This window comes from Cygnus atratus, chromosome 2, assembly GCF_013377495.2.
Source record: "Cygnus atratus isolate AKBS03 ecotype Queensland, Australia chromosome 2, CAtr_DNAZoo_HiC_assembly, whole genome shotgun sequence".
NCBI lineage: Eukaryota > Metazoa > Chordata > Aves > Anseriformes > Anatidae > Cygnus > Cygnus atratus.
The window spans coordinates 35,359,698-35,374,751 of NC_066363.1; the positions used below are offsets into that span (position 1 = coordinate 35,359,698).

The following is a 15,054-nucleotide window of genomic DNA, read 5'->3' on the forward strand; positions in this document are numbered from 1 at the left end:
GGCAGCACCTGTACATAGCTCTGTACATCCACTTGCAGCACACAGGCAGCGCTGGGGTCTGAAACCAGCAGAGCGGTGCTCAGCTGCAGGCTCCGAGTGCTCTGGGGTCTCCCTTCCGAAGCAATGTGCAGTATAGAGCAACAGCCTCTTGGCGGTTGGGTCAAACGGAGTGATTCTCAGGCACGGGAAGGGATGGCGCATTGAATCATCAGCTGATAAAAACGTGATGTGAATGCTCTTGGAGAACTGTCACCATCCAGTGGGGACCAGTGACATGGTGTAAGGTAGTAGCACTGTGTGGGTGAGGACCAGATCATAGTAAGGTCAAAGGTGAGGTTCTTAGACATTTTTACAGAGCTCATGCTGCTGCTGCTTCACGTGACGCTCGTACAAAATAGCTTTTCCTACCCAGAGAGGGTCGTGGCAGGTGCTGCTTTGAGGTTTCCTGCATCCTGTTCCTAGCTGAGCAACCCTGCAGGACTTCTTGCTGCTTCCCTCCTTTCCCCTGTTGCTTATTCCCCCTGCACAGAGCAGCATTCCCTCTCACCCAAGGGCTGCACCTGCCCATGCCAAATATGCTTGCTTCACCTGTTATTCTGCTATTCCTCTGATCCTGGGTAATAAAACATTCCTGTCAAGAGCATTGGTATAAAAGTTGGGCACTTCTGACAGTAAAGAGCTGAATCATAATTGCAGCCCCATTTCAGTCAATTTTTGCTCAGTACTTTTCCCCATTACCATAATTTCAAGCAACTGAAACCTTTGCTTTTATCATTTGGTTTTATAATTTATTCGTATGAAAGAAGGAAACACTTCTCTGGCGTTTCTTTTTTTTTTTTGTGTGTGTGTGTGTTTTGGTGGTGATATTTTTTGTTTGTTTGTTTGTTTTTAAAGTTAATCCCAAAGAAGGCAGTGAGCATCTGCTCAGCAGCACAGGCTGCTGGAGGAAGCTTTCCTTGCCTCCTGGGAGTTGATAGGTAGGATAGGAAAGGTGACAAATGCAGTGCGTCATGTCTCTGCAATGTATCACATGGATCTTATTTCCATGCATGTGGTGTGTAGTAGGCATAGGCTTTTGTTTTTTGTAAACAGATAAATGCAGGATCTGGTTAATTTAGGATATTGTGATTATTTTTTCTACTTGTTAGACATTTTGTACCTTTTTATTATCTGAAGAAACTAACTCAGCAACTTGTTTTGTTTTTCTGTTACTAAAAATACTAAGAGGAAAGCACAGCTTTGTGTCCTCTAGGAATTTTCTGACTTGTTGGCAGAATAACTCTTGGGGTGGAGCAGCAAATCATGCTATATTTGCTTGTTCTTAAAAACAAACAAACAAAACCTTAGTTAAAGAGAACTACATGTACAAGTATGATGCATGCTATTTGGCACCAGGCCTGTGTATTTGTAATATTACTTGCTAAATCTGCACAGTGTTTAAGAATAGAAATGCTTTTAATGAGCTTTCCTTAGCCTGGAAAAAAAAATCTAAAAACACCACCCCCTTGATTAATTTATATGGTTATGAAACATTCACGATTTGCATACAGAGAGACATTGGGAAACAGGGAAGCAAAAATAAAAAGCTTGTCGTCTCAGTAGTGGCTGCAAGAGTGGTCACAGCACTTGAGCAAGAAGGCTGTCACCACGCTCTGCTCCTCAGCAGAAGCTCCAACATATTCACAGCCGTGGTCAGCAGCTCTTTGGGCTCTTGAAGTCAAGCCCCAGTCGGAGGGGAGGAACAAGAGGAGGGACTGCAGAGAGACCTCAGAGCCAAAACCCCCTGCGACAGTCCAAGCATAGAGAGCGAGCCTCGTGGTGGGAGAGGCTGCAGTGTGTAGGGATGGCACTACATTGCCTTGACACAGGTGACTGGGGCCATTCGAGGGCTGTCCAGGGGGACCCAGATGTCCGTATGAGGCTGGTGTCATGACACTTGACCAGCAGCTGGTCCACCTTTTTCTTGGGCAGCACCTGAAGAGTAAGTACAGTACCTAGCGAGCATCCACAAAGACACAGAACGCTTATGGTTAGGTATCTGAATTCTACTTATCTGGGTTTCTGCAGGACAGGGGGATTGTTGGGAGACTTAAGAGAACATAATGCAAGAAAAACATTGCAAATGGTCCTGCACTTCCCACCATGTTACTTGGGTGATTCTCGTTCAACTTAGAGAAATTCAAAATGATATTTCTCTTCTTGAGGTCTAATTAGTGGTAAGTCTTCACAGAAACCTTACGTGCCTGAAGGGTTTCTGGTCCCAGAGAAGGATTTCTGGTCTCAGAAAGCAATTTCCTCTTGGCCTTTGCTGGTCATGTTCTCCACAGAGTGTGTGCTAAAGAAGCCAGTAGCCCGTGCTCTGTCTGCCAACCTCTCTGCTGGCTCTGTGCTCACTTCCAGCTCTATGTGCTTCTTCACTGCTTGGGGGATGGTTGTGTAAATAATGTAGATCCTATGCTCTTGCTTGTTCTCTTCTACCAGAAGCCTGTCTTTGAACAGGTTTTGTCTTGGGATTGGTGTTGCGCAAGTAGGTGTCTGTAGGCTGGCAGGGTTTGCTTTCTTGCTGGCACTTCAGCACAGGTTATTTCAGATGTGTCCCTCAGAACGTGCCCCAGAGGAGAGGTACATTCATTGGTAGGCCTGAACCTTGCACACACCTTTACTCAGCATGACCCTGTGGGTCTGGCCCAAGAGGAAGGGCTTGATCATTTTGAAAGGCTTTTTTTTTTTGAAAGGAAAGAAAAGAATTTCTTTTTGCTCCAGCATCTTTGTGAGAGCGATATTTGTGACTGACACGATGGATTGCCACAGAGTGCTTCGGCAGGGTGCAAGTTGACGAGTTTCATTTGTTTAAGAACAAATAAACCAAGAATGATTTTGTTACGGTAACTGTTGTATTTAGAAAGAGAATGCAGTTTACTTTCAGTGTTGGCTTTTTGTGCCGAGTGGTATGAAGAAATTCCTGTTCCCTGGTATTTAAAAGTTTTGTGGCTTAAGAAAATTACTCCTCGCTCTCCCTTTCTTCTCTGCCGGAGAGTTGTCTCGGAGGGCACGCTCACATGGAGGTATTTTGTACTTCAGAGCAGAAGAACAGGTGCTTTTCTCCCTCCCGTAAGCTGGGGAAGAGGAGCACACCCTGACCTTCCTGTCAGCAGGCTCTTGGAGTTCACGTTCCTGCCCCTCTTTTCCCCCGGGGCCTACCTGCTGGCCTACCTTGCTGCGTCAGTCACAGGGTTATAACTTGGGGCACTCTAATAGCCTTGCCATTTTAATTGCATAATGGGATCGTGTGGGTTTTGGTTAGTCATGACTTTGGTACCTGTTTGATGAGATCTCCAGCTGTCTTCCTAGAGGGGAAGGCTTTGTTTTCCCAGGAGCGGTGTGCTTCTTCCCAGAAGAAGTTAAATTCTACTCATGAGGCATTCAAAAGCAAGGTTAGAAGTTGTGTGCTAGGGTTTGTTTACAGGGAGAAGGAAAATAGCTAAGAAATACATAGCTGTGAGCCTTGTGTGCTGTGGAGCATTTTGATAATACCAGAACCCGTGACATACTGGGCATTCACACATATAAATAGTTGCATCAGTGCGCGGTGTCATTGCGATCATACTCGTGCTGAGAACAGCCAAATGTAATAGCCTTGTCTCTGGTGGTGTGGAGGAGCACAGCCCAAAGTGCCCTCACGTGTCTTCAGGCGTGAAATAATGAGGCCTGCATTTGATGACTGTGACACGAGTCGGTCTGCTGCCTGAGAATTTACGGCTTCCTTACGTTTGGTGGGTCACTGCGAGGACTGGTCGCTGTGTAACTATGAGGGGCTGAATCTGCAGGGCTGCTGGGCAGCCAGGAAGGGAAATTCATGGTAAGATCAAAGGCCCTTGTGGGGGCTGCCATGAAGATGATGGGGAAGGCAACCAGGTGGCTGGCTTACACGGTCCCTCCTCCTCCCAGACTGTGACTCTGGTTCGGGGCAGTAAGATCCAAGAATCAGGGGTTTTATAGCCAAAATGCCCCCTTGGGGGATTTAATGGAGAACTGCTTGACACACAAATGGTTGCACAGAAACTAAGCCTTCTGACTAACCTTCTGACTGCCGTTTCTAATCTAATAATCACAGGTATAATAAACTAATAATCACAGGTGGATTTGGAAGGAAGATCTCTTTGGCCTGCTGGCCAGGAAGAGGGCACCTAGCCCTAGTGTGTAGTCTGAGCTAACGTCTTGAGGTAGGGATGCAAGATTGTCTCCCAGAGAAGGTCTTTTCAGTGAGTTTTTCATAGCTAAATCATGGGGATTTAATGCATACCCTGGCAAGTAGGTGCTAATAGTTCAGGTCAGCTTTCAAAGGAAGCATTTTGACTTTTTCAGTAAAACTCTACCCTTCAGTGAGTACACCAAACTGTGTAAGTAGTGCAATGCAACTGAAAGGAGTATTTGCAGTACTGTAGACTATCTTTAAGAAGGTCTAAAGTCTTCAGATTTCAGTCAGCAGACAGATATCTTCTACCTTTTTGCCATTACATATTTGAGTTTAAATACAAGATTTGAAAAACTATGTTACTATATTATACTATAGTATATGGGTAAAAGCAATGGTTTTATTTCAAAAATGATTCTTCCATGTTCTCCAGGCTCTTCAGAGCCAGGGAACTCCTTATCCAAGGCAAGCTTTTTGGGTTAAATATTTTTTATTAGACTAAAAAGTCTGCTTGGAAAAAATGCAGCTTTGGCATTTACAATCCCAGCAATTTAACTGACTATGAAACTGAGAGTTTATTTATTTGTTCTTTTCCTCCAAGTATACTGCTGACCTCTCATAAAAGACCCTGCCTCTTCTTACAGCACTGTGTTGCCAATATTTTTAGATGATGACAGTGACAATCACTAGCATGTTTCTGAACGTGGCAGAATTATTTTGACCAACCGAGGATCACTAGAGCTTCCGTAGTTCTAACCCTGGGTGCTGACCGGCTTGCCCTAACCATCTGAGATGTGAGTCTGCAGGCAATGTGCAAAATGATAACTGGTTTCAGTGTATCTGATACCTGATCTGATGCTGGATTTTTAGCAAAGTTTAATTCTGAGGAGCGCTGTTATTTCTGTGGCTGTTGGCCATAGCAGCCTCATTGCATCAGTTTTTCAGGAAAGTTGCTGGTGGTGATGGGTTAGGATGGATACCCCCTCATCCAAAGAGGATTCCTCTACTGTTTTCCATCTACAGCAGATGTGTGGCTGCTGCTGCCCGTTTTGGACCTTTCCTGTAGCTGAGTTGCTTCAGTTGCTGTTTGAGTTCGAGATGTGTGTTTAACTCCAAGCTGAAAGCCACTGTCCCTGCAGCATCCTCACCTTTCTTCAGGGCAGCAGAGCTGGGGAGGAGCTTGTAGGTGTTGGCAGCTCCCAGCAGCCACCAGACAGACACTTACTGAGGATTTGCCCCCAGGACCACAAACTAGAACTTCAGATATGTCCAAACGACAAACCGGGCTACAGCTTGTTTAACTAATGGTGTGATTATATAAATTGATGCTGTCGTTCCAGCTTAAGAGACCCTCTTCCATCCACAGAGGGAAATATGGCCATATATGCAAACAGGACTGATCGCAGAGCTGCATGGGTGTAATAACCGTGTTATTTGTGTTTGTGTTTGTCATGTCTCCTGCTGTTCTCTCTTAGCTTCTGAAAGGAGTTTTCCATACTAGAAGACTTCTTCCTATGCTGATAGTTGGCCAGGGTCTGATGCCAGCCTTGCGAGGTCGTGGTGCAACAGTGGTAAGAACTGTAACCTAGGTGAATGTACCCCAAATGACATCTTAACATTTACTAGGCACAGAAGAAATGAAAAGCAGAAAATCCAGTGGTAATGGATGAATCTCCGATTTTCAGTTTGAATTTCTTTCTTGGACATTCTCATGAATAGCTCCTCCTGCCAAATGCTGTTTGTTCTTCAGAACTGTCTGCTTTAGTAATGAGTAAAATTATGTAAAAGCTATTTGCTTCCAAAATATTGTTTTCATGCTGCAAAAGGCTAGCAGAGTTAGAGAAAGAGAACAAAGCCTGATCAACGAGCAAGCTGCCCAGCTGAATTCACTGTCAATACGTTATTAAATGGTTAACTGTTAGTAAATCTAGCTGACAAACTAGTGCAATGTATGAGTGCAGCAACACGAATGCAACACAACTAAGTTTTTGCAGTAGTGATAGGCCTCTATCTAATCTAATCTAGAGATGAGCTCTATCTATCTAATCTAGAGATGAGCTCTTCAGTGGAAGAGAGCGTGAGTGAGTTGCCCCTGTGTTAGGGACTGGTCACAGGTAGGACATCCAGCTGGATCAATGTAATGATCTCTTAAGGGCTTGGTCAACTTAAAGACCTAAGAAAGACAGCACTTTGAACAGACCTGATCAAAATGCTTGGTGAACTTGCTGTATGGGCTGAGTATGTATCTTCCCCGCTGCTTTGAGCTGTGGTTATTGAGACTGTTCAGGATTGGTTTGTCTCGGGGCATAATTACTTAACTGATAATTTTATTTTTGTCTGTATCTGTGCTCTGTCACACGTCCATCTCTCCAGATACATGTGATTAGACTGGTAGTTTTAATTCTGTGGTTGCAACCAAGACTGTCACTTGTGCTTCACTTTCTTCTTTAGGGACAAGAGCAAGTACCACCACTTCCTGTATGTGACCAGGTTGTGCTTCACAAAAATAACGGTTTTGTTAGAATAAGGAAATCCCCAGCAGGAAGAAAGCCAACATAAGACATGTTGTGATACCTATCAGCAATTTAAGCAGCAGAGAGCTTGACAGAAGAGAAAAATCATATGATAAATTAAAAGCATTTGAAATACGCAATAATGAGAAATTTCTGACACGTGAGATTCAAAATGTTACAGGGAGTGAGTCAGGAAAGAAGGGGTCAGGTGATGTCAGCATTTGCAGTTATGAGACAAAACGAAATGTTGCAATAAGCCTTCGCTGCGTTTGCTGACTTCTGCTGTGCTTATTCAGCAGTAAAGCTTCTATCAACCCATCTTTCCTGTGGTAAGTAAAACTTACTTATTAAAGAGAGATACCTTGGGGAAGATGATATTTTTAGGGTAGTTTCATTTGCTTTGATGAAATAAAATATTTAATTCCTGTAAGAAACATGAAGTTCTGGAAGGAAGCAAAACATACATTCTCTGAACAGAGACCCTTTTCCATAAGCAGCATTTAAGATCTTACGAGACAGGATTTTAATCAGTGTTCTGGAGTCCTGATACTTCAGCATCTATCAGTTTTTCTTAGTTTGTAGAAAAGGGATCTCCAAAATTCCCTAAAGCAAGGATGCTTATTAAGAATTTATCCTGAAGGTCACCAACACTTCCATTCAGACTGCCTCATCTATTACTGGCAGTCTGAAAACGCCCCAGCAACAAACCCTACAATTTGTCACGCTGCAGAATCATGTAGTGTAGTTTAAGCTTTTTATTACACACTACTTATTACACACTTCCCATATATTTGGAAAGAGTTGCAGAGGTAGGCTGACATGGCAGACCAGGTTTATACACTGCCTGCAGAGCACAGGAGCCTGAGCTGAAGGAGAATTTTGTGCAGTCCCCACATAGTTTGTGGAAGTCATGACAAACGTCAGCCCTGAGTAATAACTAGTTAGCAAGATGAAGACTGGCACATACTGTCCTGTCAGGGTCTTTCCCCACAATTTCCCCTCTCTAGTCATTGCCTAAATCCGAATCTGCCAGAGTTAGCCTTATCAGTATTTTCTAATGGGAGAAAAACAATGTAATAGTTGTCTTGGGATCAGCAACCCACTGAGGCTGCAGAATATATGTGAAGTCCTTTGGGTGAGCTAAGTCTGCAATTAGAGACTCTAATAGGAACAGGAGAGTGAAGAAACCCAGTGCCTCCTTGTACTGTGAACGTTTTTCTTGGTACTTCTTCCTTGTTTATCTTTAAGCTCTTAGAAGCTTCAAAGAGGCTTGACATGTGAGTCACTCCGCTGTCCAGCAATATGTTGTTAAGTTCATGCAATTCAAAGTGTGCTCTAATGTTACTGAAACTGGATATCTGTGACCCACACCTGACACTGTAATCCATGTAGTGTATTTATTGTGGAGGGTGAAGGGGAAATTGGTACGTTTGGCTGATTACTTGACTCTCAAGTTTCTTCGAAATGAATGAAAATTTCTTTCATAATTTGTTTTTTTAATGGATCAAATTCATTCTCTGGATAGAACAGGTCTTAAGAGCTGGGAAGATTGCATCACAAAAAAAGAAAATGGCAGCATAGTATTTAAAGAGGAGTTGTCTTCTACCTGGTGGCTGTAAACAAGCATTTCGCAACCAAATGGAGTGAAATCCTGTAGGGGAAGAGCAGTTAACTAAGCACCTTGACAGTGGCAGCTGGAGGTCAGAATTTTAAGCACAGCCACAAAGGCATGATTTTTGGAAGTGTGTATCTGTATAGTGTTGTGGTTGGAGGGAAGGCCTCTGACTTCTGTTGGTGATTCAGAAAGCTCTTGTTCTTTTAAAAGCTCTTTAGACGATGTCCTTGCGTCCTGCTCAGCAATGAAGTGACTCCGCTGCTTCTGTGGTACTTCACTAGTGAAGAGGGTACTTTTAGCCTGGGAAGTGAGCTGGATTTGCTGGAGGGGTGCTTTGTTTTTGTGGACATCACTAAGCAGTCTGCAGACATCTGAGCGCTGTGCAGAGTTAACGTAAAAATGCTTATGGTTTTCATATGTTTTTTACTTCTAACAAGTCGACCCTTACAGTGATTTGCAGGGGGAAGGTGAAGCAGATAACCAGCAGGATGTATGAAGGGAGGAAGGATGTGCCATGACCTGGACAACCCAAGGTTACAGTCCTCACCCTCCTGTTTATGTACTTTGTGCAGAGGAGAGCTCACGACTCCTCTCCTGAATGCAGTCAGATTGACCCTGGGTATTAAGCTGGACCAGGTGAACTAGAAGGCGTCTGCTTACTCAGGGTTACCCCAAATACCTGGAGAACAGCTTTTGAGTAAGATGCAGAGGAGGTAAAACTGGCTGCAACACGGGGTGCTGGTGGTGGGCACGACTGCCTCTTGTAATACACTTAAAAGCTAAAATACGCCAACGTGATGGTGCTGAAAACTGAAGGTTGCTGTTTTGTGGCATGATGTTTTTGCATATGTCAGCAGGGCTGCCTCGCTAGGCGTGCTGAGATTGCTAACTTCAGCCCGTGACCAGAGCCACTGCTGCCTGTCCACAGCTTGTATCCCTGGGCTTCCGCAGCATTTTTTTGGCTGTGAACCATCCGGTTCGGTCTGGAGCAATGGACTAGTCCTGGGCTGGGGTTTTCAGCTGATATGACGTGTGGTCCTTTACTGATGCACACCCGTACTCTGAAAATGGAGCCCACTGCTCTTGCAGAAATGTTTGTACTTCTGAGGTCGGTTGCTGACTCCCATCAACGAGAGCAGTAGTTCTGTGATGATGGTGACTGCGTACTGAAATCCTGTAAATGCCAGGCTATGTTATGATGCGGTCATCACAAAACGGTATATTTTTTATGTGTTAATATATGCTACCTTTACGTCGTTTTCAGAATATTTTCTCCAAAACTAGGGAATAAGCAGTCAAAAGTTTCTTTTTTCTTATCCTCTGAGGCTCTACTACAAGTCACCAAGTTGCTGCTGGACTAGAAGGACATTTCAGTCAATAAATACAGTATGGCTGCTGTTAGTTTGTTCCATAAACAAGTCAACATTGCTTTCTGCTGCTTGTTATCCTTTCATCTGAAACAGCTATAGCGACCTTCTTCTATATGGTCACTTCTATATGACTGAGTCTTCTGCAAATCCAGCACATGCTCCCCAGGAGAAATCTGCATTATCCTCTTCTGAGCCTAAGTGCTACTTACATTTTAGCATGGAAGTATTTCAGTTTAGTACAGTTACTGATAAACTCTCCAGAGCTAGCATCTTTTTTTAATTACAGCTCCATTCTTCATGTCTTTCCCTTTCCTCTTCCCACCCCCTGCATGTTTATTTTCCTTACAAATCCATATGGATGACATACCTTTTGGGAACAAGACCTAAAATGTGGGAAAAAGATCTTTATGCATTTAAAGATTTAATTGTGATCTCTCTCTTGGTCACCTGAAGCCTTGAAAGCAAGTTTCATTTGATACTGATGACAGAACAACCTTGAAAGTGCAGCTGAGGACTTTGCCTGCAATTGGATAGGACTTTCAGTCATGACCAAAGCCTAAAAATAAACCACTCTTCCCTCCTAAAGCTTGACGGTGGATATTTAGCTGTATTTTCAGAGATAACCAAAGGTGGGTGGGTGAGTGGATGGATGGATGGGTAGTTCTTGAGCTGAAGATCAACACTGGCTACGTGCCATTGCCGAGCAAGCCCAGAGCAGACAAACGTACTGCCTGTGCCACTACCTAGCAATGGGCTGGTGGTGGAACCTCAGTGCAACGAAGCACAGCTGCTAGCAAGGCAGCCGGGAGGGCTGCGCTCTGGTACCGGCTTGGAGACACCGGTCCCCAGGCTGAATCAGCTCCCGAGGCCGAGAGCAGCAGGTGCCCCTTGCTCGGCTTTGTTTGTGCAGGTCTCATAGCTCGCTGTCATGTACTTTGCCTCTTGCTTTAGTTGTAATCTTTCATTCTGGGAATGTAGGTGAGAAGTTACTTCCTCCTTTGAGAGGAGGAAGACGAAAGGGTATTCCCCAGTAATATAGCTTCTTTTAATTTAGATTTTAAAATATAAAAGCAACTTTAATATATGACATAAAGTATAATACTTAATAGCACTTATGTATTATCCCTAAGAAAAACACTGAGGTATTTGTTTGGTTTTGGTCCTGGTGTTTGTGTAGTGTTTCTTCTCTTTTTCCTTTCTCCTACGGGCAAGCCATCCTACCTAACCTTCTTGCTTTTGGGCTGGCAGTTGTGAAGCCGTTCCCTGGGGGTTTCTTTGGTTATGCAATTAAGAGCTGTCAAAAACATGCACTGAAAGGAACAGGTGTTGCATTAAGTCTGTGAAACTAAGTAATAGTAATAATAATAAAAACAGATCAGAAAGAGAAGAAAAACTTACTCAGTGATGTGTTTTTTTCCAGTCACAGTAGAAAACAGTTTATCAAAACCATACCTACCGTTGACTTTTTTGATTCTTTTTTTTTGCAGCACTGGTTCATTCCTCTGCCAGTGGATTTTTTTTGAGTAAAAAGACCAGCAACCTTCTGCTCGTCTTTTGAAAACTACTCTCCATCACTGGTATTTTGGGTAGGGTTTTTCTGTAGGCAGACACATCTTAAGCGGGCAGTTGAACTGTTCTGCTTCACCAACTTCTACTTATGCTAAAGAAGTCCTGGTCTTGCCACACAACCAAATACTTAATTCAGTACGTTTTAAACTACCTGCAGGGTGATTGGGGTGATTTTGGACTTGCTGAAGTCAGCGTAATTTAAAAAAATGTAGCTTTGGTGGGCTTGCGTTGAGGTTAATCCCAGTGGAAGTTGCTGTGCTGACAGCCTGCCTGCCTGTAGCATGTGCGATGGAAGATGCATTTTGCTGTTCCAATATGTGAATTTTTAAAGCTGTGAATGAGGTTTTGTATCTCTTTCCTAAAGCAAGAGAACCTTTGCTATTAAATTAGCTAAGGATAATATTTGCAGTGCAGCAGCTTAGAAAGTTTATCCCCTTTTGCATCCAGTTTCTTGGTTTGTCGTAGGTGCTTGTCTGCTCAGACAATGTATCCGTGTGTACAGCCAAGTACCAGGGTATTCTTCTGCTTCTGTAATTCCGTTTTTCGGATTGCTTGATGAAAAAATGATGTGTTCTGAATATTTTAGGAAGCTTTTTGGTGGTGAAATGCTAACTTTAGTCATTAAATATTTAGAATTGCAGTGGCTGTTTGGAGTTTAAACTCTTCTTTCTAACCTGCACCAGCCCGTAACTTGGTCATTAGAAAGGAGAAGACAAAACCCAATGTGTTATTTCAGCCCAGTCATTTACAAACAGTGTCAGGAATGAGCTATTTTGGGCTTGCATAATTACTTGCTTAAATCAGTTAAGAGACTGAAGAGAAAGAGGCTGCAGAATCTGACAGAATAAAAATATATAACTGGAAAAACATGAGTTTCCGTTTTAAAAAAATACATTTTTGGGGGGTTTAGAACCAAAAAAAGTTCTTTTTTTTTTTTTTTCATTTGGTTTAGGTAACAGGCAGAAGCAGTCCTTCCTCTGGTGACAGCCTGAGGCCTGCACAGTGCTTTCTGCGCTGTGGGCTGAAGGAAAGCTCCAAACCTGCCATACCTCTGTGTTTGTAACAATAATAAATGATGAGCCAAATTCTTGCGGCCTGGTTTGGCTATTTTGTGCCACTTCAGCCACACCAAATAGCTGAATAACTGACTTGCTTACCTTCCTGAAGGCCCCTTAATTGCATTGTTTGGCACTGACAGCAACCTGTTGCCAGCACCCTGCGGATGAGTTAAGGGTAAAGCCATGGAGAAAAAAAAATTAGTGGAAGTGTTTTGTATGGTCCTGTGTTTTTATCCGTTAAGTTCCAGCTACAGAATTCAAAGAGCAGAAATAAAATGGTGGCATCATCTTCATGGAGATGGGAGCTGTGCTGGTGGCACCATCTCTGAAGCCTGGCGTGTGGACATTTGGAGCGACAATATCCTTTTTTTTTTTTTTTGTTATAACTGAGCCTACAGGAATCTGACAAAGATGTGTTTGTTTCAAAAAATAAATAAATTGTAAGACCAGGAAATTGAGTGTGCATATCTTTGTATTTTATTAACATAGGTAGAGTTGTATTTTGACAGCTAGGTGTGTTTGTAAGAGGCATTGAGCAAGTATTGAGTTGGGCTTCACCTAAATACGTAATTATGCAATAACTTGTGCGTCTCCAAGTTCAGTACAGCTAAACCTAAACCTTCTGTATCTCCCCTTTTCACATGTAGACATTTGTGTAAGAAAGCTGCAAGTTCACTTTTTACAATATGAGGGTTTTGGTCAGCTTCCCTGGGTTGAGGTTTACCTGCCCCGTGCGTTCCCAGCAGGGAGCTGTGCTCTGGTGATGCAGGAGGAGGAGGAGGGAAGCTTTTGGCTGTATTTGGTTTGGAAAGGGGAAGCTGGCATTTAAAAGCTGATGAGGAAATTGCACAATTCTGTAGCTGGGGGGGGTCAGTGGATGTGTTACCTGAGGGTGACTGGGTGGGATGCGGGAGAGGTAAAGGGGAATGGCAAAATGCAAATCCTTTTCCCCGTGGCCATTGTATGTACACACAGGCAGTGTGTATGCAAACCAGCACTAAATAAATCTGCCTTGATCTTCCCTGTGGTATCTATCCTGAGCAAACTGGCTGCTTTGTGCAATGGCAGAAGTAGTTAAGATCTTATCAGGATTTCCAGTAAAAGAGTGGATTTAAAATGCAAGTTAATGACAGGATTTTTGGATTTGGTCTAATTATGTACTTTCCCCACATGGAGGTTTTAAAACCACAAATGCTGTGAAATTTAGCCAGAGTTTTAGCATGCATGCAGAGTCTGAAGGGTTCGTCTCTCTGCTTTTCTCTGTTTCAGAGAAGTGATTTAGAGAGGCTTTTTGATTCTGCCAACTTCGTGTATTCCCTGAGGGAGCATCCACAGCCCAGCTAACATGGATGGCACCGCCTTGTAGCGTATCCCAGACCTCGGCTGTAGTCATGCAGACCCAGCAAGGCATGGGCAGTGCTGCCTCCACTGTATTTTCACAAAGGATAAGCCAAGGGGTGTCCGCTGTGGATGCTGGATGCGTGGAGCTGTTGGGAGCTTGGTGCAGAGCATCAGTGCCACGATGAGCACTGGGTTATGGCCGGGTATATTACAAGCAGCCCCAGAAAGGGACTAAGGCAGTGCTTCTGCCACTGCTAAGCAGAGAACCTGCCCACCACGAATCCAAAGGGCATGGAAATGGGATATTTTAATGAACACATTTCTTAGTTCTGGTGCAAATGTGTTTTTTTGCCACATATGGACCTGAGTGTGGCTCTTCTGACAGTTTACTGACATCTAGCAAAAGTGATAATGACCTTTTAAGTAACTCTTAAATGGCATGCTGATGTCTGTTTTGTTTTTCAGATCAATTTTTACTGTAATACAAGACATTGAAGATGACACCAAAACATGAAAAACAAGTAAGTGACATAACCTTTAATAAAAAAGGATTTTATTTTGATGGTTGTGGAGGGTATTTCATTGAGATTTACCGTTTGTCATCTGTCAGATTAAGTAAAATAATTGGTCGTGGCAATTTTTTTTTCTTTTAACATTTACCACTAGCTGTGTACTGCATAATTCCAAGGAAAGCCATCTATTTCTTCAATATAGCAGACCAAACCTGAAGTCAGAACGACTTTTCTTTGGAGAATCTCCACTTAAAAATGCAGTGAAGTCTCCGGAGTGCTCGGATGTTGGTAATTAGGATGTGCTATATAAAAGAGGTGCAATGCTGGGAACAAACCATGGCATGATGCTCCACCTTGGGGTAAACACCAAGAATTTCAGAGTTATGCCATGCTATACTTCTGACAGTGTCCCAGTCCCCAGAGTAGTCTGTGGGCACTGCAAGATAGAAAGGAAAGGAAAAGAAGTTTCTGGGGCTAAACAGACTGAATTTGGTTTGTCTTACATGCTGCTTCGAAACTGACTTTCTTGAAGCAGTTTTAAATCGACACTTTCATATGCCCTCAGTTCCACCATTGGCTTTGAGACTGTCTGATTGCTTTTACTTACACAAATCCATCGTAACATTGGCTGCTTTCATTTTGATGTGATTAGGAATAGTTAGCTGCCTGAATGACACAGTGCAGACTTTAGTAGTTACCATGAACATCCTAAGGAAGATCCTGAAAATCCTGTAATTCTTACCGTTTGGCATTTCTAGGTCAGGGTGTTCCAGCCTATTCAGGAGAACCCTTTGACACCAAATGACAGTTTTATGAAATTTGCCATATTGCTTTCTTCATTGAAGAGACATGCAAGATTTCTTAGAATTATTAAAAAAAAA

The 15,054-nt window shown here is 43.1% G+C and overlaps 1 protein-coding gene across 1 annotated transcript in view; it reads left to right on the forward strand.

The window, feature by feature from the left end:
- The window catches only part of SNX10 (sorting nexin 10), a 36,355-nt gene that overhangs the window by 2,000 nt on the left and 19,301 nt on the right, over window positions 1–15,054 (forward strand). Inside the window, 1 exon segment of the mRNA XM_035556495.2 lies at window positions 14,127–14,182. Within this exon segment, the coding sequence (XP_035412388.1) occupies window positions 14,159–14,182 (24 nt within the window). The 5' untranslated portion in view covers window positions 14,127–14,158.